The following is a 24,321-nucleotide window of genomic DNA, read 5'->3' as shown; positions in this document are numbered from 1 at the left end:
CACAGGTTGGACACCCCTGCAACTCAAAGCATTTGTCGTTCTGCCAGAAAACACTCTAGTACACGTGGAATAAACACTCGACAGCCTCAGCGCAGATGCGTGTGGACAAATGCGTGAGGACTGATTTTGCCAACATGGGTATTATGCAAGTTTTCCAATGTTTTTAGCATTAAGAACGGCAGATAAAAGGTCGTAGACAGTGAGGCCTGTATAATCGAATACGAGAAAGTGACGCAGCGGACGCAGGCAGCGCACGCAGGCAGCGCCAGGAGTCTGCACAGCCCCAGAAGAGGGAGAGGCGACTGGAGCCGCAGGCCAAAGGGAGCACAGACAGCAAAGGAGCCCTGCGGCAGAGGAGGTTCCGGGAGCGCAGTTTCTCGGGCAGCTGGGGCTGGTGCGCATGCGCACGGCCGGTCGGCGCACTACGCACCACATCCGGGACTCCTAGGACCAGCAGGTTGCGATGGCAGCGGGGTCGCGGCGGGCGCGCGGACCGGCCCAGGCTGCTGGCGGCCCGGCGGCCCGCGGAGCCCGGGAGTCCGACAGCCGCGCCCACAGTGCAGAGGGGCGGCCAGGCAGCGCCGCCGCCATGTCTCTGGGCACCGGAGATCCTGCTTCGGAGACGGTAAGCGCGGGCGGGCCGGCGGGCTGGCGGGCCTCCTTGCTCCCTCCAGCTCGTCCGGTTGGCCGGTCGGCGTACAGGCCGGAGGAGGCGGCCGCCGGTGACAGCTGCCCAGATTGCTACCGCCTGAGAGCAGCCCGCCGGCCCCCGCCCCCGTGCGGCCCGCTAGGCTTCGCTGTCCCTCGCCCATCCTCCAGCGCCTCTGGTTCCCGCCTGCCCTTGCACAGGCCGCTGCTTCTCGGAAGCCTTCCTGGACGCAGCGTCCTCGCCTAGACGCCCGAGACCGGGGCCCGCTTGGGGACGGAGCTCACTGTGTGAGTGCCCGCCCGCCCTGTGCCTCCAGGGACAGGCAGCGGACCTGGCGAGCAGCCGAGTCATCCCCAGAGTAAAGGAGGGAACCCCAGGCTGGAGAACAGTGCCCTGCCCAGTACCGCCCAGAGATGGCTTCCCAGAGGAGACTCTGCCCATCTTCTCTTGCTTGGGTCAGGGCAAGCAGGCTCTCAGCCCTCCCTTTAGCCAGTGTTTGGAGCCCAGAGACCGGCTGTGAGGGTCTTGTGTGAGCATTCTAGCAGCGGGAGAGCAAGGCAATCAGCAGGTGGTAGGCACGCGTCAGAAAGTGGAAAGTGCACCAGACTGCGGAGGAAACTGCAGGTGGGCTGGGAGGGCTGCTTTCCAGTGGGTGTCAGCAGCAGTTGCTCTGAGTGCCCACGTGCTTGGAGGTCTGCAGTGGAGGGAGCGGCCAGTGCAAAGGCACCGAGATGGGAAGCAGCCTCTGCTCCAGGGCCCAAAAGAAAGCTTGCTGGGCCATCTGTTGTGGGGAGAGGGCGTGGATGGGGACACACACCCAGCCTAGCCTCCTGGAGTCTCACAGACCCTGCAGGGAGTGTGAACTTCATTCAGGGCCCAGTGGGAAACTTCTGGAGGGTTCCAGGCAAAGGGAACCTTCGTCCCTGTGGCAGTGTGCGGTGGCACCCAGAGGAGGGCCCAGTGCTGCTGGCTCCTTGGAGCAGCTGAAGCTGCCTGCTTGTCCCTCCAGGCTGGGGTCCTGCCCCATCTGGAAGGCCTGCCTGGTTGTCTGCAAGCCGCAGTTACTGCCCCTTCATCTCCGAAAAGTAACCTCTTAGGTGTGATGATAAAAATAATTCATGCCCATTAGAGCAAGTTTGAAGGGCTAAGTACCTGTAACCTCACTACCTGCAGAAAACCAGTGAACGTTTGGGGTGTTTCCTGCCAGTTTTTTTCAATGCATCTTTTTTTTCATACAGTTTTAAAAATTGAGACATTTATATTGTTTTGTAACCTTTGCCATTTAATTTGTTGTCAGTGCTTTCCCCATATTCACACATTTTCAAGAACATGATTTTGAAAATTCCAACCTGAGGATCCCCCTGTCTTATGTATCCATTTCCTTGCGTTTGCTCTTCCCTGTTTGTCTTCTGCTGCTGGAAGCGTCCTTTCTCGTGCACCCGTCAGGCCCCTCCCACAGCCAGGCTCTGCGGGCACATGGGACTGGAGTCAGGCTGCGGAGAGGCTGTACTGAGCCCTCCGGGCACTTCGGGGACTCAGCCCGCTGCCCTAGCTCCCTGCACCGTCTCTGCGGAGCCCAGTCTGTTTCACCAGGCGGGAGCCACTGCTGGCAGATGCTGTCCAGCCTGTCCAGTCCCCCCGTCCCTCAGCACGGAGTTGCCCCCAGGCTTCCTCGTGAACTTCACAGAATACTTGCCACAATGCAGTGGGGGCGGTTTGCTTACTCTGCTGTGGCCCTGACAGGCCCTACAGTGCAGAGCCCTGGGGTGTCATGGAGCCTGGGTGTGACCAGCAGTGAGCCAACACCTGTGAAAGGCCGTCAGGATTTCATCCTGACCTCCTGGGGTCGCCTTTGGGTCAGTAGAAGGCACTTGTTAGTCAGAGGCTATGTTTAAGGCCCTGAGCCAGCCCAGTTCTTACCCTCGACCACTGCACATGCTTGCCCAGTGGCTCGGAGGCCACTGCCACTGGCTGAGGTGGACGGGTCTGCCTGGCGCGTGGCAGGGACCAGCAGCCTGGTACCGGCATCAGGCAGTGTGGACCCACGTCACTCACTGGGCCAGGGCAGGTGCTGGAACCAGGACACTGGGGCCTTTTTTGGCCCAAACCACACAGGTGGCCCTGAGTGTGGCTTTTACGTGACTGTGACTTGTTATCAGCAGCCCAGGCCACAGGTTCCTGGTGCTTCGATGGGAAGATGAGTAAGAGAACATGTAAACAGCGTGAGAAGTGGCACCCCTGTAGCACACTGGCCCCGCCCGAGACTCTGGAAATGCGCTGCTAGGCTGCCACGCTGGAGTGGCCCCAGGGGGAGGAGTCCTTGTTTTCTGTCCCCACCTTCTCTTCCGATGCCACCGAGCAGCCCACTGCTGGCTCCCAATGCTCCGAGTTCACTCCGGCTCTGCTGGGGGCCTCTGCCTCAGCAGCACGGGCGGCTGTTCCCTGGGGAGCGAGACCGCAGGGGGCCCGGCAGGCACCGGGGGTCTCAGTGTTGCATCTCTTCCTGCAGGGGGATGACAGTCTGTCTGCGATCACCTTGGACTCTGACTGCGAGACGGTTAGTGTGGTCGGGAGGCCGCAGCATGACCCAGGGCTGGTGGCTCCCTGACACGGACTCAGTCACATGTGTGCCCCCACCATGGCCGTGCCTCGGCCTGGAGCACAAACCCCAGGTGCTGCTCGGTGTTTGTAGAGTCTTTAGCTGGAGTTGAGTAACTGTGATTATAATTTTAAAGCTTTTATCCTGAAGTTCATCCTGGGTGGGCTGCATGCGAGGCAGTTGACAAGGTCCTTCCTGCACCTGGTGTGGGCCCTGCCCCGACTCCCAATCCTGACACATAAGGGGAGGGAGCAGGGCTCTGGGTGAGGTCGGCAAAGCACTGCAGGGGAGGGGCGCTCTCTGCAGCTGCACAGTGATGTCCTGGCCGTCCTGTGTGGGCGCTGGCCCGAGGAAGCACAGGCAGCAGGGTTGCCTGGTCACAAGGTTCTGGCTGGCTGAGTCCACCCTTGGGCACAGTCTCACCTGGCACCGCAGGCCTGAGGACAGTGGGGGTGGGCAGGTTCGCATTAGTGCAGGGTCCTCAGCTCGAACCTGAGGTCCCACACCCTCCACATCTGTGATGTGACTGGGGCCACCAGGACTCTGGGGGTCCCACCAGCCTGGAGCACACATGGGCAGCATGTGCTTTAGCACCTCCTCCCTCGTCATCCTTACACTCCCAGCCCCCTCGACAGGCCAATGCGGTGGGCTGGGGTCTCAGGGGCTCCAGCACCTTTTCTCCTTCCTTCCAGACAACAAAGAGGAGAAGCGTCCACAGACCTCCACCCACGTCTCCAAGTAAGTACACGGCTGCGCGCACCTCCACCGTCAGCCCCTCCCCGGAGATGGTTTCGGAGCCTACACTGCCCTCATGTCCTGGGGGAGAGTCGGGGTATCTGTTCCTTTTGTACTTAGGATCACTGAGACCAACACCCTGGCCACTCGGCTTGGTTTTCCTGTTTGGATCTGGGGGGCGGGCGCCAGTTGCCAGTTGCCGCAGCCCTGGTCCCAGCAGGCGGAGGCCCAGCTGGGAGCCTCCCACAGACTCAGGACCTTGTGGCCTTTCATGCTGGGTTTCTCCCGAGGCTCAAGGAGCTCAGCTTCTCAGGATGCAGCCGTAGAGGCCATTCTCGGCCTCAGGATTTGTTTCCTGAGAGCAGAGCTGCGGTGGGGGGGGCGGGGGGTGCAGTGCTGCACGGGGGCAGTGTTGCGCATGCGCAGACCCCCAGGCCTGGGGCAAAGGCGGCGGCAGTCTCCCTGCGGCTCGGTGACCGGTGACCGGAGGCGGTTCTGTCCACCTTCCTTGGCTGAGCATACACCACAAACCATGCGTGGGGTTCTTTCGGGTGACAAATGACTCTCACAAATGAGCACTTGTGTGGACATCCGGTCTGGAGGGCCCTTCCTTTAGAACATCCCACTGGGGTCTTAGGCGGGTGACCTGCGTCTGGTTGAGGTCTGGTGTGGTTTTTTTTTAATTTGGTATTTTTATTTATTTATTTTTAGAGAGGGGAAGGGAAGGAGAAAGAGGGAGAGAAACATAAGTGTTATTGCCTCTTCCACACTCGCCACTGGGGACCTGGCCTACAGCCCAGGCATGTGCCCTCACTGGGAATCGAACCGGTGACCCTTTGGTTTGCAGGCCAGCACTCAGTCCACTGAGCCACACCAGCCAGGGCCCGATGTGTCTTTCATCCCTCCTGCTAAGTTATAACAGGAAATTTTCCATAAATTTTAAAGCCATGGAAAAAGTGTAGGAATTTAAAAAACTCATTAGACTTATATTTTTAGGTAAGAAATATAAACATTTTTATAAATAATGTAGCTTTTGCATCAATTTGTTATATTTTACAAAATTAAAGAGATGAAGCCCCAGACTAGAAAATATTTTTTAAATATTTTTCTCCTTTTGATGACAGACTCATAAGGAGCCTGGAAAAATATAGTTATTTTTGTTTCCTCTAGACCGTTTATGTGTTGAGTTCCAAATGCTATTTACTATGTTTGAACTATGTAGAAACATAAAAAGCATTTACATTGCTGAGTATAAAGCATGCAAAATTATATTCACCATGACAACAACTATGTAAAATGCATTACCTGAAAAAACCTGCTGGGAAATTGAATGCTGTGATGTTGGTAGAATTGCGGATTTATCCTGTAAAACAAGCTTCCCATCATGTTGCTGCTTCGAGACAAAGTGCAAACAAGCGTGAGCGTGTGTCCCCACCGTACTGCCTCTGTCCTCTGTGTCGTCACGCCCCCGTGAGACTCCTTGTGTCACCTTGCCCTTCCGGAGCCCGTGGGCTGCGGGGCCCCGTCTTCTGCCCCTGAAACACCTGTCGGCTTTCAGAGTCGCCGTACTCCTGCCAGCCGAGGGCAGTGCCATCCTGGAAGTCTCTGAGGACAGCCGCAAGCTTGCCTCTCAGTCACAGAATGACCCTCACCCCGCAGCAGCTGTGGCGGGGAAGTTCAAAGCCAGGTACGCGGGTCTCCCACAGAGGCCTTTTGGCTCGGAACGCACTTCCCTGCTGTACGTCCAGCAGCCGTGCACAGAGAGCTCGCTGACCTCGCTGTCCACTGGTTGGCCGGTGGGCGGCACGCCTCGAAGTCAGTTATGGAGGCAAAGCCTCCCCTGTGTTGCTTGGACCTGAGCCCATGCCCACCCCAAGCAGGCGGCATGGCCCAGCCCCCGAAGCCAGGCCTCACCTTGGAGCGTCCCTGGGCCCACCCCCCAGGCAGCACCCCTGACCACCTAACGGAGGCACTGAGAGTGAGGAGGTCAAACCTCAGGCGTTCGGCCAGCAACGGTGAGCTCGTGGGGGCGGCGGGCGTAACCAAGGGAGGGAGGAGGGTACGATGTCCCAAGGACACGACCCCCGACAGTCCACCCTGCCCCTCAGGAAGTGGCGTTCCTAACGTGCTCGGTGACACCGTCCCAGGCTCCACCTGTCCCTGACCCTAAGTTGGGCGTGCCAGAAACACCAGAGGGACACGGCTTGTCTTCCCCACTCCATCTCCAGCCCCCGGTCTCTGTGCTGACACTTCAGAGTTACCACCTGCCACAGCCTCGGGCATATCTTAGGTCCTGAGAGACAGGTGCCCGTGAAAGCCAGCGTGCCGTGTGCCCATGGCTGGGACGTCGGAGCCGGTGTCCTCTGCTGGGAGGTGGTGTGCTTGTCTCTGTTCTGGCTGCTGTTGGGGGGCAAACACACACTCCCTTCAGCCCTCCCCACCTGCAGCCATCTCGGTGGTCCAGCCCTTCATGCCTCCCATCAGCGCCTCCCCACAGCCCCCACCGCTCTCCATTTCCTTTGGGGGGGGCCATGGAGATCGGACTAAAAGCATTGAAATATTTCTGCTGTTATTTTTAAGAGTAATTTTATTAGCTTCCATGTTTTTCTAAAGGTACAGCCAAAAATTCTTCCTCCTTTTCGGATGGTTAAGGGGATTGTGTGTCTCCCTTCCAGGTCATGTCCCGGGGACCCCCATCTACAGAGAGAAAGAGGACATGTACGACGAGATCATCGAACTGAAGAAGGTAGGCCCCTCTCTGCTCTCTGCTGAGGGGGGGAGGAAGCCTTGCCCAGCAGTGGGGGGGGTGGGGGTGGGGCCGGGACGCAGCTTGGGTGGAGTATGAGTGGCAGGGCGACACCCACGCTCACACCTGGGCTGGTGGCCCTGGTTGAAGAAAGGCCAGCTTATACCTGTGCTCCTCAAGTACCAGCGGGTGAGGAGACCTTCAGGGCTTTTGTTGCTGGGAGACCGGTGTGGTGTCTTGCATTCTGTGAGCCCCCCACTGGCAGGTGTCTCCAGTGTTTCTCCACTGGAGCCTGGATGGGGGATGAAAGTTTTAGCGGGACCTCCACTGGTTTTGAGTCTTAGTGACAGGCGCCGTGGCAAAGTGGTCTCTCCCCCCTGCAGGGCAGCGTGGCTTGTAGAGCGGCGTCCCCGCGGGGTGCCCATGGCCTTCTGCGTGAGAGAGTTCTTAGTGGGGTGGGGGGTCTGCACTGACTGGCCTGCACCCCTGCCCCCCCCAATGGCAGTAGTGCCCTTGGTGCCGCTTACTGTGATGGCCAGCCTCCCTGCCACCCCGCCCTGCACGGGGTCCCGGGAGCGACCGGGCATCTGGGAGCCTGTGTGTGGCCATCTTTCCGCAGTCACTGCACATGCAGAAGGGTGACTCGGACCAGCTGAGGACGCGGCTCCGGCGCCTGGAAGAGGAGAACGCCCGGAAGGACCGGCAGATAGAGCAGCTGCTGGATGCCTCCCGGGTGAGGCCCCGCCCAGGGCGGGGACAGACAGGGCGGGAATGGGGGGCCTGCACTGCGTGTCCCCCTCACGTCTCCACCTGCTCTCCCAGGGCCCCGATCGCATGTGGACTCTGGCGGACAAGAGGCCTGACACTGGCTGGGTGAGTGTGACCGCAGCAGGACAGGCGGCCTCCCCGCGTGAGGCTGGTGATGGCACTTGGTTGCGAGGGGTAAGGTCACAGGGTATAGTTTCACTTAGAACATGTTTTTATAAGAAAACGTATTCATGTGCTACTAACACAATCTAAACTCCCCTTAAAATCAATGAAAACGTCGTTTGTTCACATAGGGAGGAAGGGCCTTCTTCTGGGAAGGTGGGGCGTCGCCCTCCACAGTGAAACAGTAATGGACAGAGGAAGAAGTGTGGGCACTTCTGGGTCAGGGTCAGCTGCAGGGGACACTGACCCAGCTGGGGCTGGACAGCCTGTGTCCAGAGGAGGAAGCCATGCACAAGTGGCCAGCCTGACGGGCCACTCTGCTGGCAGGTGGTCAGCGGGCTGCGGCAGCGGGTGCTGAAGCTGGAGCAGCAGTGCAAGGACCGGGACAGCACCATCAGGTACGGCTGCGTGGGCCACCCGGCCCCCCGAGGCCATCGGCTGCACGCCCTCAGCCAGTAGCTTTCGTTCCACCTGCCACCCTCTGCTCTTTGTCCCTGGTCCCAGCTTCATCTTTCCACCAGAAGAAGTAAGCATTCAGCTGCTTTTCTCAGATGTTGGTGAGAACGGTGCTTTCCGTCAGCCTCTTCCTGTTCCCGTTGCTTTCTCTCCGTAGCCTCCTGGCGCTCCCTTTTCCCCTCCAACGTGAACTTGGCAGTGCTTCTCCATGTTCCCCCCTCGACCCCTCCACAGGCAGGTCCTGCCGCTGCCCCACTTCAGCCTGCTGGCTGGGAGCAAAGGGGGAGCCTTTCCCAGCAGGGCTTGGGTTCATTTAAGGAAATCCCAAGTTCTATTTTCTGGTGCCCCAAACGTGTCCAGCTGTAAAGGCAGCCTCTACTAGCACAGGGCAGCGTCAGGGAGTCAGTCACCTGCCCTTGGGAAGCAGCCCGTGGGTGTGAGCACGTTCTAGGGAATGCAGGCACCACGTGCTGACCATGAGCTTGGGTCCACAGCAAGCTGCAGGCTGACATGAAGACCACGAACTTGGAAGAGATGAGGATTGCCATGGAGACCTACTACGAGGAGGTGGGTGCCCTGTGCCTGGGGTGGGGACCCTACCCTCCTGGGCCAATGTGACGGGAGCACCGGCACCTAGCGCTTGCCTCTCATGGGGGCGACTCGGGCTGGCCCCTGGCTGCACTCTCGGGAGGGCCGACCTCATCCATGCGCACAGGCACCTCATGCCTTTCGACTTGGTGTTTGCAGATCTACCGGCTCCAGACGCTGCTGGCAAGATCGGAGACCCCCGGCAGGAAGTACGATAACCTCGGGCCTGCTTGGGTGCCACCTCATGTCCGACCCTTGCCCTCAGTCCTTGCTGGCTGTGGGCTATGTCCCTATGGCCATGGTGACAGAGGCGTGGGTCGCCCCATGCTCAGCACGGCCCCCAAGCAGCCGTTGTCCTAATGAACACCCGAGAGCCCCCGCTGCAGGGTCAGTGAGCACGCGTCTCTGAGACGCCGGGTGCAGGGACGTCCGCTGACTGTGCGTGTCAGAACAGGCGCCCGGGACTCCTTATGTCACAGGCCCCTGTTTCCCCACCCCCCCACACCCCACCACTGGCCTCCCTGTCCTAGGACTGCCTCTGCTAAGTGGTGGGATGCTGGAGTGCCCCCTCAGCATTGGGCACAGCCTTCCCTCCTGCCCTGGTGCCAGCCATGGACAGCGGGTCAGCATACCCTTCCCTGCGGGCCTGGGGTGCTGGTGTCTAAGACACCTCCTCCGTGAGAAGGGCCAACTCGCAGATGTGGGACTCCCGGCCCTGTGGCTGTGGGCTCCCCCAGCGAGGCTACCGCACTCTCTGCTCAGGACACTGTAAACAATGACAGACATGTGTCAAGCAGACGCGAAATGGCGACAGCGAGGGCCGATGCCACGCCTGCAGTGCCTTGTGCCCCAGCCGAAGTTCAGCCCCTCTGCCCGTGGTGCCCATGGAGCCCACACACCCGCTGTGGGTTGCCCAGGGTTACAAGTGACTGGTGCTTAGGGGGCTGATTTGCAGGCTTGAAACCTATGCGTCAGGAGGGTCACCTGAGCTTCGGACTGACGAGCAGCAGGGACAGAGCGCCTGCCGCGAGAGCTCAGGCGCAGAGAGTCTGCAGGCGGGCGTCGCCACGTACACGTGGGGGGGGGGTCAGACTTCGTGTCCCCCACGTGACTTGAACACTCATCTGCAGTGTGGCGCCTGCCCCTCACCCGCACGCTCGCCAAACCACTCAGAAGCACGCACTCAGCCACAGGGTCTGTGGTCCCCAGGCCACCCACCGAGAGGAAGCCCAGCCTCAAGCGGCAGAGGAAGCTGAGCAGCGCCCTGCTGAGCCTGTCCCGCAGCGTGCAGGAGCTCACCGAGGAGAACCAGAGCCTGAAGGAGGACCTGGACCGCATGCTGAGCAGCTCGCCCTCCGCCGCCTGCAGGAGGGGTAAGCCCTGCTGCTGCGCGCTCCGCCCGTCCTGGGTGTGGGGACATGAGCACACATGTTTCTTGTAGGGGTGACAGTGCGTCAGGGAGGGAGAGAAGCCAGCACATCAGAGGTGGGTTAGGCGGGGAAAGTGCTAGGGGCGGGGTGAAGGAGGCAGCTGTGGGGGTGCCCCTGTGAAGAGGGGAGGGGCAGCCCTGCTGAGAAGCCCTCGGGTCCAAGGGTCTGCCGGCCTGGCCAGCGGCCCTACGGTGGTGCCAGCCTGGGAGGGGGACCACCAGGCCACAGGAGATGGCCAGAGGGGCCTGCTGGAGGTTGCACAGAGGGTGTCCCTTACACGCCCCTGACCACCCCCAGGCTACTCGGAGTGGAGCAAGCCCCGGCTGCTGAGACGGGTCGCAGAGCTGGAGAAGGTCAGCATCACTGCCTGTGCTGGGGTGGTGGGTGAGGATGGGGACAGGCCGGTGCTCTGCTCCTGGACTCGGGCTGAACTGGGTGGCCCTAGTGTGCCGTGACACTGTCTGTGCGTCGGTCAGAAGGAGGACAGGACCTGTGGGCCACACCATGTCAGCACCGGGGCAGCGGTGGGTGCAGAGGGTCCCAGCACCTTCAGATGCCCAGCACCCTGTGCACACCTGGGCTGTGCACTGCCCGGTGTCATCGGTGGTGCCCTCACCGAGGAGGGGCACTCGGGTTCACAGGAAGCTCTGCTTGTGGACACACGGGGCGTTTGCTCCCGCCGGGCGGGTTTGCGAACTGTGGCCAGTCTGACTCCATGGCAGCAGAGTAACTGCACCTCCCCAGGGGCTGGGGACACACTCAGAGCTGTCACCTTGCAGGCCAAGCAGAGGCACCCAAGAGGGGCAGTTTCATGTATTTAGAGGCAGAAAATGGCGTGAGCTTCAATGCTTTCTGGTAGTTTCTAAACAAAGCTCATTAGGAGGAGGCGCGTGGCCCACTGGGGCCACATGTCTCTGGCCCAGGGGGCCAGCGCTGTGGGGACCTTGAGAGCCAGTGTCTAATGTGCTCCCGTGTCACCCCCAGACGGTCCAAGAGATGGAAAGCCCAGAGCCACATGCCACAGCAGCAGGCCAGCCGGGCCCTCGGGCCCTCTCCGCGTTCAGCTGCTCGCCACACCCGCTGCCCAGAGCTGAGGACAGTGAGAGTCTCCGGAACGCTGTGAGCAGCCTGCAGGGCGAGCTGCAGGAGCGAGAGTACGTGCGCCCCCCCCCCCCCGGGCCCGGGCTGCTGAGGGTGCGGGGTCACGGGGTCAGGCTGGGGAGCCGGTCCACTTGCAGTGGGAACCGTGTCTGTGTGTGTAGGTGATTCCAGAACCAATATTCTGGTTATAAAGTAAAGGCAGTTTGTGTGGTAAAAGGACGACGTCAGTTGGCCATGTTACATCACTGAAAAGTGGTCATTTAAGTCTCTTCCCCCTGACTTCTGGAGGGGTTTCCGAATTCTTTTTTGGGTCTTGTGCAAAGATTCAGTAAATGTGATTATCACATTGTAACGTTGTGACGTCAGTGCTGTGAAATGGTCAGCGTGACCCTAAGGGTTCGAACGGCAAAGCCTCATGACTTTTGCTTGTACTTTGCTCTCCGGTACCTTGATCAGGTGCCCACCCAAAGTGCACCCGCCTCCTCCTCCTGCTGGCAACTTGGGGCTGCTCTCGGTTCAGTTGTCACGAGGAATCTAAAGCCCCGGGCCTTCTAAGACCATGTGTCCCAGAACCTGCTACTCAGTGATGGTCAGAGGTGCCCGGGCTCTGCGTTGGACCTGGGAGCCCAACGCACCGGCATCTGCAGGCCTTAGGGGGACCCCCTAGCTGAGCAGTGGGTGGAATTCCCTGCTACTGCTGCTGCTGCTGCCGCCGCCAGCCTTACAGTGGAAGGCCAGACCCTCCACTCTGGCTGGTCCTTCCCCGGGAGTCAAAGCTAACAGTGGGTCTATGGGATTGATGGGTTCTTCGTAAAAATGAGTGTTTCAGGGAAAGTTTTAAAACTCAGGCTAGGCACTTGAAAAGAAAGTCACATCTCAGGTGACCCTTTACGCCACCCCTGTGTGGCAGCAGCTCTGTGTCTGGCCCCCCCCCACCCCGCTGTGGTCCCTGCTCTGCTGGCCACTCCACAGTTGTGGCTTTCTCCACATGGAGGTTCCCAGGACCCTGGAGAGTTCAGAGCTGAGCTCAGACAGAGGTTTCCTTTTAAAGCCACATTCTTGGCCACATGTCACCTGTGGGACCTGGAGAGCCCCTCATCCTCAAGGCCTCAATTCCAGCAGCCCCACCACCCAGGCCACGTGACCCTCCAGGGCACTCACCCAGGACCCGGGCTGGAGACCCAGCTGTGTGACTGTGGGGCAAGCCCATCCCCAAGAGACTAAGGTCATGAGAGCAGGGCCACAGCGAGTCTGTATTCGCCACGTGTCCCCTGCGCCCCTCTGTGCTGGCACCCGGCCAGCGGGTGCTCAGTGTCCCCCGGGTCTGTTCCTGGCTCCTCCCCAGCTCTGCGCCTGGGCCTGAGTGCTCTGCCTGCTCCGTGGCCCGCGGTGTGACCATGGCCCTCAAACGCTCTGCTCTGTGCTCAGTCTGGAGGTGAAACAGCTGCTCCAGGCGAAGGCCGACCTGGAGAAGGCGCTGGAAGACCTGCAGGAAGGAGAGAAGGCGAGGAGAGAGAGGGAGGAGGTTCTGAGGTAAGCAGGGGTCGGCATCACGCAGGGCACCCACGACCCCCGCTCCTCCCACACCGCGGGCCTGCTCCTCCCACTCGGCCAGGCTGGGGGGCCGGTGCAGCGCCTCCCCTGTACGCCTGCTGTGCCCACCACTGACGCACAGCCGGCCTGGGTGCCCCTTCCCTCCTCGGGACAGTGCCTCACACCCACCGCACAGTGCCATTGTCCACGGCAGCCCCAGAGCTGGAACCACTGGAGTGCCCGTCAGCTGACACGTAGATTGAAAACACGGAGTGTGTTCGTACACGGAGTAAAAGGGAGCACCGCTCGGACATGTTCCTCTGCAGGGCTGAGCCTGGCCAGTGGCGCCTGAGGGAAGCCAGCAGGAGAGGCCGCGCGCCGTGTGTTGTGTGCTGGCCACCGTCCAGTCAGGCCACGCCACAGGGACAGGAAGTAGAGCAGAGGGTACCAGGGGTAGGCAGGGGGCGATTGAGACTGACTGAGTGCTGCAGGGCTCTGTCTGGGGGCAACAGGCAAACCATCGACGGTTCTGGAATTAGCCGGCAGTGATGGCTACCCAACATCACGAATTGACTGAATGCCACGGAATGGTATACTCTAAAATAGTAAATTTTATATCAATAAAAATGCCCCCCAAAGTAGATTAGAAGTCTGAGCAGAGATCTTTAGCACTCAGAATAATTAGTAAGGTTATAAACTAAACCCAAACTTTCTTTAAAAACTATATTTTATTGACTTTGCTATTACAGTTGTCCCATTTTCCCCCCTTCACTCCCCTCCACCCTGTACCCACCCTACCCGCATTCCCCCTGTTGTTCATGTCCGTGGGTCGTACATGTAAGTCCTTTGGCTTCTCCATTTTCTATACTATTCTTAACTTCCCTGTCTATTTTCTACCTATCATCTATGCTACTTATTAGAGAATAAGTACCTTTTCCCCCTCTCTCCCCCTCCCTGCTGATAACCCTCCATGTGATCTCCATTTCTGTGGTTCTGTTCCTGTTCTAGTTGTTTGCTTAGTTTGTTTTTGTTTTTGGTGTGGTTGTTAATAACTGAGTTTGCTGTCATTTTACTATTCATATTTTTCATCTTCTTAGATAAGTCCCTTTAACATTTCATATAATAAGGGCTTAGTGATGATAAACTCCTTGAACTTGACCTTATCTGGGAAGCACTTTATCTGCCCTTCCATTCTAAATGATAGTTTTGCTGGATAGAGCAATCTTGGATGTAGGTCCTTGCCTTTCATGACTTGGAATACTTTCCATCCCCTTCTTGCCTGCAAGGTCTCTTTTGAGAAATCAGCCGACAGTCTCACGGGAATTCCTTTGTAGGTGACTGTTCCCTTATCTCTTGCTACTTCTAAGATTCTCTGCTTATCTTTAATGTTGGCTAATGTAATGACGATGTTCCTTGGTGTGTTCCTCTTTGGATCCACCTTCTTTGGGACTCTCTGAGCTTCTTGGACTTCCTGGAAGTCTATTTCCTTTGCCAAATTGGGGAAGTTCTCCTTCATTATTTGTTCAAACAAGTTTTCAATTTCTTGCTCTTCCTCTTCTCCTTCTGGCATCCCTATGATTTGGATGTTGGAACATTTAAAGTTGTCCTGGAGGTTCCTAAGCCTCTCCTCATTTTTTTTCAATTCTTATTTCATTCTTTTCTGATCGAATGTTTCTTTCTTCCTTCTGGTCCACACCATTGATTTCAGTCCCAGTTTCCTTCATGTAACTGTTGGTTCCCTGTACATTTTCCTTTATTTTACTTAGTGTAGCCCTCATTTTTTAATCTAATTTGTGACCATATTCAACCAGTTCTGTGAGCATCCTGATCACCAGTGTTTTGAACTGTGCATCTGATAGGTTGGCTATCTTTTTGTCATTTAGCTGTATTTTTCCTGGAGCTGTGATCTGTTCTTTAATTTGGGCCTTGTTTGTTTGTTTCCAAGGGCCTGTTATGTAGTGAGGGGTAGAGCCTTAGGTGTCACCAGGGTGGGTCAGCCCAGTCACTGGGTTGTGATGCTGTATGTGGGGAGGGGTCTGAGAGGGAACAATGCCACTTGCTCAGCTCTCTGCTGAATTTCAGTCACTTCTCACAAGCAAACTGGGCCCCTCTGGTGCTGATTCCCGGGTGGGTGGGTTTGTGTACATTCTAGGACCCTGTGGGTCTCCCCAACAAACTCTCCTGTGAGGCTGGGAGTCTCTCCTGACACAACCCCCACGGGTATTTTCAATCAGAGCTTTGAGGCTTTATTTCCCTGGGCTGGGGTCCTGGGTGGTTCAGTCTGCCTCGCTCCCCAGTTCTTCCTGGTTTATCTGCACGTGAATGTGGGGCCACCTGCTCCACCAGGCGCTGCTGCCCGTCTCCACCCCGCCACTGGTCTGGGCGAATGTTTCTTCTTTAAAAACCTTGGTCGTCAGACTTCCATACCGTTTGGTTTTCTGTCAGTTCTGATTGTTTTTGTTTTTAAGTTGTTGTCCTTGTGTTGGTTGTGCGAGGAGGCGCAGTGTCTGCCTGTGCCTCCGTCTTGGCCGGACCGAAACACAAGCCTCTGTTTGCAGAGGAGACAGATTAGGTTTGGTCGGAAAGGGCAGGTGCGCAGCGAGGACCTGTTTGCTCTGCCTTTAAAGCCTGATGGAGGACACGGGTTTCCTCCGCTCATCTTGTGTATTTCAACCACCCCAGTCCCCGTCCGTCACCCACGCAGCCAGCAGTTTCAGTCCCTATCAGGTGCAGGTGTGTTGCTCGGAGACCCCCAGTCCAGGCCCAACACCTGCCCGGTGCTCCCATCCAGAGGGGGCACAGACGGCAGATGTCGCCCTGCGTGCCGTGGGTGGCAGCCAGGCCCCCCACCCTGGGAGGGGTGCCCTGGCCAACTCTTCAGGCTGCCGTCCCCACTGTCACACAAAGACATCTCATGCAGTGTGGTGACAAGTGACGTGCCACCTTTTCCCGCCCCACATCAGAGAGGAAATTCGAGTCCTGACCAAGAAGTTCCAAGACCTGGAAGCAGCGAAGAAGGAAGAGGAGGGCGGCCGCGTGGGGCTGGCCCCTGAGGTGCGGTCCCCGCTCCCCACAGTGGGCAGATGGTGCCGGTTTCTCCTCGGGGTCAACCAGTCCGGTTGGATCCAGAGCACAGCCTGTGCCCTGGCAGGTGGCGCCTGCTGCCTTCCTGGACGTGGGGTCACCCTTTACACTTCGAATTCCTGCAGGCCCAGGAGCAGCCTCAGCCTCCCTGTCCTGCTGGCAGTCCCTCTCGGCAGCACTCAGAGCCCGAAGCCGGCGGGGAGGACTTGCCCCAGCCCCCGGGTACCTTCAAGGAGGGGCAGAGACATGCGGCCGCCCTCGCCCTGCAGGCCCGTTGGAAGGTGTACAGACGGCAGGTGAGATGCCGGGCTGCACCAGCAGGGTGGTGCTTCGTCGCTGCCCAGCAGCAGAGACCACTCTGTGCCGGCTGCTTCCCCGACCCTCCCTCCCCAGGCTCCTGCGATGGGCAGGCTTAGCGGTGGGTATGGCAGGCAGCACAGGGGAGTGTGTGGAGAGACAGAACAGACAGACACCCCACCCGGAAGCACGTGGGGGTGTGGGGCCCCGGGGGGGTGAGTTCACTCCTCCCGAGTTCACTCCTGACTTCCTGCCGAGGCACAGCGTCCCCTCCCCGGGACTGTGGCCAGGCAGGGTCAGAAACGGACATTGTTGTGAAGCCCTCACCCTCACGTTGATTGTGATTTCTCTTTATTTCAGAAGGAAAAGGCCACGCTGGACGAGGTAAGCAAGGTTCGATTCCCCAGCTTCACAAAGGCGTGTGGGGGTCTCAGGAAGTGGTTAAGTGTTTGTCTTCCCGGAGTCAGGCCAGACCCCAGCACTGAGTGTGAAACCCGTGAGTGACATTGACCTTGAATAAACACTTGGGTGACTCACGCCTCCCCCGGTGCACTCAGTCACTCACTCGTCAGCTCCGTGTGAAGTGCCCTGCTGACCCTCGGATGCGGGCGTCCGGACAGACGGGACAGGTCCTCAGAGTTCAGGGGAGCGTGTGGCTGGGGCTGCGTGCGGCCCTGGCTCTGGGGCAGGCCTGGGTGTCCCTGTGGCTGCCGCTCCATCAAGGCAGTGACAGTGAGCAGGGCCTCTCAGGACCAAGGACGGAGAAGAAGGGCATTCTGGGTGGAACATTGTCACAAGTAAAGCTGTGGACACAGGGCTTGCAGGTGAGTGGGGAGCAGGTCTGTGCGAGCACAGAAGCAGAGTGGACAGCAGGTGGCGCCGATGGCTTTGGCCTGAGGGACAGCACGGGCCTGAGCCAGGGCTCCTGCCCTCCTGCCGCCTCTCCCCAGCAGCCACCAGCGTGATACTTTCAGATGCTAACTAACACCGCCCTGCTGGTCCCTAAGGACCCTGCACTCCCAAGACCCCTTGACTCGCTCCATCCGGAGGCACCTCTGGCCTCACGGGGTCAGGCACATCTCTGCCCCAGGCCCTGGGCACACACCGCCCCACCCCCCGAGGCCCCTGTTCCAGAGTGTGCCTGTCCTGCTCCCTGGCTTCATCGGGGGTACCCCTCTGAGCCCCTGCCCCTCCCAAGCCTGCTCCGCCGTGTATCCTCAGGGCAGGTGTTCTCCCTCATAAGTGCCCTGGAGCAGGGCCATCTGTCCACTGCCACTGAGTCCCGTTACCAGAGGCACCTGGCATGCGGTCGGTGCCTGGTGCTGACCAGGCACTGGCCACATGAGTGAGGCTGGGACCGACAGGCCCGTAGAGTAAGCTTCTGAGCAGGTTCTGCCGTCCCCTTCCGCCCCCTCCGGAAGCCCCAGCCTCCTTGCCCTGGAGGCCCCATGGGAAGACCCCCAAGTGGGGCTGTCGTGAGGGCTCCCGGACAGTCTGGGCCTGAGTGTGGCTTCTGTCCTGCTGCCTGAACAGCACCAGCCCCCTCGCCTGCGCTGACATTCGCTGCAGCTTGCCGACCCCGGCGAGAACTCCTGGCTTTGTACAAACACCCGTCTGTTCTCGCCGTCCTTATTCTTTTTTTTTTTTTAGATTTTACTTATTTATCTTTTAGAGAAGAAGGCGAAAGGGAGAGAAACATCAATGTATGGTTGCCTTTTGTGCGTCCCCTGCTGGGAACTGGCCTGCAGGGAACCGGCCTGCAACCCAGGCATGTGCCCTGACTGGGAATTGAACCATGATCCTCTGGTTCGCAGGCCTGTGCTCAATCCACTGAGCTACACCAGCCAGGGCTTTTTTTTTTTTTGAAGATTTTATTCGTCCTTGTTCTTTAACCACGAGTCTGTATCACTGGGCCTCTGGGAGAAAACAGAGGCTCTCTCTGGGCAACTGCGGTCCTGAGGCGTCCAGACCACTGAGGACTCAGTGTGCCCAGCAGCCTGGCCGGGGGCCACAGTCCTGTTGGCCGTGATGCTCCCACCTGCAGGGGCCGTAACCGCATCAGGCCCCAGCTGCCCCAAACTCGAGCTGTTGGTCTCGGGCCCCACGTGGTTACAAAAACTGTGACGGCGTGAGGCCAGGGCCCCCGTGTGACTTTCCGAGGTGGAGGCGGAGGGTCCGCAGTGGGACGAGGCCCCGGTGTGAGCCCTGCTGGTGGCTACAGCTTGGGCTCGTGCCCAGGACGCAACCCGACAGCCCAGCAGACAGCTCCGTCCTGCTCCAAGACGCAGTCTGCAGGGCCTGGCGTCCGAGCCTCTTCCCCCCAGAGGGTGTTGTCTGTGGCTGTTGGAGGTTCTGGGGCCCGAGGGAAGAGGCGCGTGTGCGTCCCCATGACCGAGTGGCGCACAATGTCCGTTCTCTGCTGCCACGACTTTCCCGCAACCTGCGCCTGCCAGCCAGCTGGGAAATCCACACCCCCTCTGTCCTCTCTCTCTGCCAGGCGGCCACTGTGCTTCAGGCAGCTTTCAGGGGACACCTGGCAAGAGCGAGCCTGTTACTGAGCAAATCTAGCCCACCCAGTCTCCCAAGCCAGGTAAGCCTCCGGGGCGGGATTCAGCCATCAGCTTCATCTGCCCAGGAAAGTGGCCCCTCCTGGCCTCTGCCCTGCCTGCCTTCCATACCCTGGCTCCTCACGTCACACCTGGGGCCTCCAGACCTGTGGCCTCCGGGCCCAGTGACTTGGAGGTGCTAGAGGATCGAGCAGCAGGCCCACCTTGCAATAAGACGGAAGCTTAAAAATGTAACACGGACCAGCGCTTCCCATAGCAGCCTGAGAAAGTGATGAGGTGTCGGCTGAAGGGTCTCGGGTCTGGGAATTGCGGCCCTGCAGTCAGGAAACTGCCCACCAAGTCGTAGCGAGGCGAGCCTCCTGTACCGGACTGCACCCTCCCCTGGTTCCCCGAGGTCCAGGGTGTTGCCAGGCAGCACTGGAGGGCGGCGGGGGGCCTCACGGGGCTCCTGTGCCCCTATGGCTTTCCTGCAGAACTCTCCCACGCCTCGAGTTCCTAGCCCCACTGCCCAGGACAAGGGCGACCCAGAGCAAGAGGCAGCCATCACCCTCATCCAGTCAGTCCTCCGGGCATACCTGGCACGGGCCGGGCACAGGTAAGCTGATGGGCAGACCCCGCACTGCTCTGCACCCCAGGGGGTGCCCCAGCGGGTGGGCTCAGGGGGCGAGAGCCAGGTCCTCTGCCTGCGTGTGGCCAAAACAAAAGGTGCACCTCGTGAGAAATTTCTCCGTGCCGTGGCAGGGAGGGGTGACCGTGTCCTGGCCCTGTGCGGAGGGACAGAGGGCTGGATGCTGGGTTGCCGGTGGAGCCCAGTGTGTGGACCACCAGCCTATCCGCATGTGCCGCCCCTTTCTAAGGGTCAGCACCACCAGCCAGGCCCGTCCTTCAGGCCAGACTCCCGGGTGGCAGTCGCTCAGAGTGCCACCACAGTGACCATGGTCCTGATGTGGCGGGCGGGGGGACCCACAGTGAGGCTTCAAGCACCGCATGCAGGGCTGGCACCTGCACCCTGGGAAGCTCAGCCCCTCCCAGGCCCACGTGCCGCTGTCCCGCCTCCGCAAACCTGTTCTTGGCCTGCACGGCGGACAGCAGCGCCACTGTTGGTGAGCCCGCAGCACTGCTCTGCAGAAGAGCCACTCAAGTCAGAACCACTCAAGTCAGAACCACATGGTCCCGGTTCTGTCTCACCATCATGAGGTCCCTTGGTGCCCGGGGTGGACAGTGGCGGGCCTCGACCACTGAGACACCACTAGAAGAAGGTGTCTGAGGCCTGACCTCCGAGAGTGTCTGGGGGCTGGCCGAGGACACGGCGTGGCCCCCACACAGCTGACCTGAGCCAGGACATTGGCTTCGTGGGCGTGGGCAGCCGGCTGCCAGATCCGGCGTCACCGCTCTGTCCGTTCCCCAGTCCCAGGACTCGCGCCACGGCTCCTTCAAAGAGGTCGGCTGCTTCGGCCACACACTTCAGGACCGCCTCTCCACCCACCGCTGCCGCTCCCGCTGGTGAGTCCCTGTCGTTGTGGCCATCGGTGCTGGGGTCAGCGCGCCCTTTGAGGCTTCAGCCAACACAGCTGCCACCGTCCCCAGAGTGTAGATGTGTGAGCGTGTGGGAGGGCTTGTCCCCTCTGGGGCCACCCACAAATCAGGAACTTCGCTGGGAGACGCCTGTGCCCAGCCTCCCTGTCACAGCTCCGTCCTCTGTCCCTCAGGTCTTAGGAGAAACAGGCACAGCTCACAGAGCTGGAGGCAGTGGCTGTCAGTGACGTGGGCGGTTCCCGCTGCCACCTGCAGGCCGGCCACCCAGTGGAGCTTCAGGGCTCCGTGACTTGGTTCTCCACTCTAGCTGGGCTGTGCGGTTCCCTCCCTGGGCCAGAGCTTTCCCCATGGCTGGTTTTTTAAGTAAAACTTGGCTCCTCTTTCCTTTTCCCATCCATTAAGTTCCAAAATTGTCACTGGAGACACCTGGTGTGGCCGACACTGCACACAGTTGTGGGGCAGGTCCCAGCCCTGCCCAGCTCCCTGCAAGGGGCCGGGGCCAGTGTCCTCGAGTCTGGGGCTCTGTGACTGTCCCACAGGTCCGCGCTGGTGGACACAGAGTGGCACAGGGACAACGTTGAGATCTGAGACCCTCACTAGACTGAGAACACAGCCTTGTGGTCTCGGCTGTGAAGGGGCCACTTGGGGACGCTGTTGTCACAGCGCCTGGAGGTTTCCCAGGGAGCTCTGTTCTGTGCTGCATTCTCAGTGGAGCGTGTACCCCGAAGGGGCCGGGCAGGTGGGGAGCAGTGCTTTGGCTCGAGGAAAAGCTGCAAAAGGGAGCAGGTTGTGTGGGGTGTGGCTTGGATCAGTTGCAGGCGGGATGAGGTGAGGCAGTGTTTGTGTACCCCGAGAGGTGACCTCCTTGGAGCGGGTCGTCTGAACCAGAAATAGGGGGGCAAGCAGTGGCCGTGACAGGCCCATGCAGGCCTGGCACCGGCTCCGCAGACCGTGTGCATCTCATCCAAGTGTCCTTTCAGGTCGGGAAGGCAGCAGCGTAAGCCCTGGGGTCACCGTGAGGGGACCAGCTGCCAAGGCTGGGGGGCCGAGACCGTGGAAGCCAGAGACACCGGCAGCCCCGAAGCCCTGCAGCCCTTGTGAGTGAGGTCTCGGGGCAGGAGGAGGAGGGGCCGGGGGTGGGGGGCAGGCCTGCTCGGTCTGCACCAGCCCAGGTCTGGGCCTGACTCACCCGACCTCACCACCTGTGAGATCGAGTTTAATCCACTGCAGCCATTTCTTCTAGCTTTGTCCAAGCTGGTGGGCTTTGAACTCTGATTTTTACCCCAAACCCTCCACTTGTAAAGCCCAGCGGACCGAGATGAGCAGTTTGGGGACCTCAGGGACAGTGGGCACAAAGCCCCAGCCCCGGCAGGAAGCCAGGGGCTCCCCGAGGCCTAGCAGACCCAGCACAGTGGCCCCGCGGTCCTGAGGTCGGGGCGGTGCGTCTGCGGACCGGCCTCCCGTACGTGGACACGGCATAAAGGCAGCCTCACTCCACCACCCGGGAGCCGGGCCTGCGTGCCGGTGCCTATCGGGCCCCGGGTCCATCTGCTGCTACCAGAGTGTTTCTGAAGAAAAAGCCTGACGTGACCTGAAAACTGATGTTGTTAATTTCATGTTTCCCTTCTAGTAATTGTCTTGAAAGTTACAGAAAAGAAGCCAATCCAATTAGAGTATCAGCAGCATGATGAGTCTTAACTTTAATGTCCTTCCCTTTTTTAACTCAAATCTGGGGTTGGTCACTTTGTTCCTCTTATCTTCACGGAGCCACCAGAGCGAGGTCCTTGCCGGTGGCTGCCGACACCCAGGTTTTGTCACAAGGTTTCGCTTTTAGAAAAGGCCCCAGTTCCCAGGCGAGCTTGCACACCAAGGTGGGCGTGACCAGGAGGCAGTGAGGGTCCAGTTTCCAGGTCCGACCATCCTGGACCCTCTGGGGCGTGACCCTGGGCCTGCCAGGGAGAGCCACACTCGCGGCACCTGGGGCGTCTGGTGGGACCCACCCTTCTCTCTCTGGTTCCTTTCAGCCACGTCCCTGCCCACAGGGTGGCCACCCCTGGTGCTTCCACTTGCGAACGACATCTGCTCCAGCGACTCCGACGACTCCGACGAGGTTGTCGTGGCTCCACGACTGACCCTGAAGAACGCCACCCGCCCGCCCCCCGCCCTGGGCCCCCGTCAGTGCAGCTCCCTTGGCGATGCCCTGTCTGGGGAGGGGTAGGCTGAGCAGATGGTCACGCTGAAGGGCAGTACCTGTGCCTGCCCTGAACCACAGCTGGGCCTGTTCGTTTGTGGGAGGAACCCGAGTGCCTGCGTCTCATCTCGGGGGAGTGTCTGTGGTCCCACCAGCCCCTGGTCTCCCATGCTGACACGTCGCCGCAACCGGAGGGGCAGCCAAGGAGCCCCAAAGAGACGTTTCACAGCAGCTGGCAGCCGCCTGACCCATCACCCAGAAAACAGTTGAGCCAGGCCTAGTCTGTCCCATTGTTTGGTGTTCCTCTGCCCGCTTCCCCCACTGGACTGACTGGGAGTTTGGCCGACGTGGGTGCTGACCTGTGCCTGGTGTCATCCCCTGGGCCAGACCCAGGCAGCCCGACCCACCCTGCGCTGGGCGCCAGGCTCGGAGTGGAAGGTCCACGGGAGCCAACCAGAAAGCACGGGGCCGCAAGCCTGCGTGATCCTCGTCCACGACCAGGCGGTCTGCGATTCTGTCCTCCCAGGGAGCCCCAGGCTGTGTGTTCTGAAGGCAGGGCCCTGCTCCAGAGGGGCGGGCAGCTGTGTGCGACGTCCGGGCTGGCCTGCTCTCTAAGACCTGCGGGGCCTGGCCAGCGCGGCACTGAGAAGGACAAGATGAGCCTGTGGGTCTCCCGAGAAGGTGCCCCTGTGCCGTGGGAATACGCACATCCACCGTGCCCCGGCGTCTCCTGCAGCCCAGCACAGAGGGCCTCTTAAATGCAGAGCCTTGAAGCTACCTCTATAAACGACATAAACCGGGTAACTCTGGCCAGCCGACATCCAGTGTGCACCCCTGGGAGCCTCAGACACTGCACTAGCTTGGCTCCAGGCCTGGGGTTGGCCTTCCCCTGGGCCAGCCAGGCTGGCCCCACATTGCACTCAGGCCCCCAGGTGGGTGCAAGGCCCAGCATGGGACAGGGCCAGGGGTGTGAGCAGGGCGTGGGGCAAGCTTTCGGGGAGCAAGGCTCTGGGAGGTGGCAAGGCCGAGGTCCCTGGGGAGACTGGAAAGGGAAAAGTGACCTTGGAGAAGGGACCGCAGCCTCAGGCATCAGTGCCCAGAAGGCCAGGTCCTGCGTGTCTGGGTGCGGCCTGCTGGGCCTGACTCGCCACAGTGCCTGCACATCCCGGGGACAGGACAGCAGAGCACACCTGTCTCATCCCAATACCCAAAACCGGCAGTGACCAGGTGTGGCTGCTGGGCCTGGCCTCCTGAACTGCAGGTGGGCAGCAGGCTGCTGCGGGGTGGGGGGACACCTGTTCCCACCCCCCACCCAGCTCCCATCTGTGGGCGGGTGCCAGCCGGGAGTGGGCTGCTAGACTCAGCAGGCAGAGGAGAGGATGAGGCCACGGTGGGAGTGGGTGTGTCTCAGGAGGGTCCCGGGCTGTTGGTGCAGGTGCAATCTCTAAGAGTGAGGGGCATGGCTGGGAGCTGCCCCTGGGGGGGATGTGGCAAGGGGCAGAGGGCCACAGGATCATCACTGTGGGGAGCAGAGCTTCTGCAGCCCGGTCCCTGTGTGCAGTAAGGAGGGACTCCAACGGGGCCCTGGCCATCCAAGCTGCGCTGTCAGGCGAGTGTCAGCCTGAGTCTTCGAGGTCCTCGGGAGGGAGTGGTCCTGGTGTCAGGAAGAGGTAGACCACCAGGCTCAGCCGTGCAGGTGGCAGGGCAGGACGGTCAGGCTTCCTGTCCACCGAGCCCCTGCCGGTGCAGGACACCTGCCAGCCACCCCAGTGAGACCCAGCTGGGCTTGCTGGGAGCCCCTCCCATGTCTGGAAGCCCTGGTTCCCCCTGCTCGTCACTGTTGGCCTGCACAAATAAAGGTGGTTCTGCAGCGCATTCA

The 24,321-nt window shown here is 60.0% G+C and overlaps 1 protein-coding gene across 4 annotated transcripts; it reads left to right on the top strand.

Moving 5' to 3' along the window:
* Window positions 1–228: 228 nt before the first annotated feature.
* Window positions 229–24,321, top strand: IQCE (IQ motif containing E). Of its 4 annotated transcripts, none has more exons than XM_037137918.2 (23): window positions 229–625; window positions 3,159–3,206; window positions 3,941–3,986; window positions 5,542–5,670; window positions 5,861–5,998; window positions 6,659–6,729; window positions 7,349–7,462; window positions 7,552–7,602; window positions 7,987–8,057; window positions 8,610–8,682; window positions 8,863–8,912; window positions 9,913–10,076; window positions 10,431–10,486; window positions 11,118–11,287; window positions 12,663–12,767; window positions 15,731–15,821; window positions 15,977–16,147; window positions 16,509–16,532; window positions 18,646–18,738; window positions 19,189–19,310; window positions 20,130–20,218; window positions 21,232–21,348; window positions 22,276–24,321. In XM_037137918.2, the coding sequence occupies exons 1-23, from the start codon at window positions 464–466 to the stop codon at window positions 22,467–22,469; spliced, it is 2,349 nt and encodes a 782-aa protein (XP_036993813.2). In that variant the 5' UTR covers window positions 229–463; the 3' UTR covers window positions 22,470–24,321. The 4 variants fall into 4 exon arrangements, with proteins under 4 accessions (XP_036993813.2, XP_053512976.1, XP_036993814.2 ...); XM_053657001.1 differs by having other exon boundaries at window positions 20,124–20,218; XM_037137919.2 differs by having other exon boundaries at window positions 230–625; window positions 5,864–5,998; window positions 20,124–20,218.

The sequence above is a fragment of the Artibeus jamaicensis genome, unplaced genomic scaffold (assembly GCF_021234435.1).
Source record: "Artibeus jamaicensis isolate MK-2021 breed Jamaican fruit bat unplaced genomic scaffold, CSHL_Jam_final scaffold_3151, whole genome shotgun sequence".
Taxonomy (NCBI): domain Eukaryota; kingdom Metazoa; phylum Chordata; class Mammalia; order Chiroptera; family Phyllostomidae; genus Artibeus; species Artibeus jamaicensis.
Note: the sequence above shows the minus strand (reverse complement) of the source record. Positions and strands in the feature narration are given on the sequence as shown.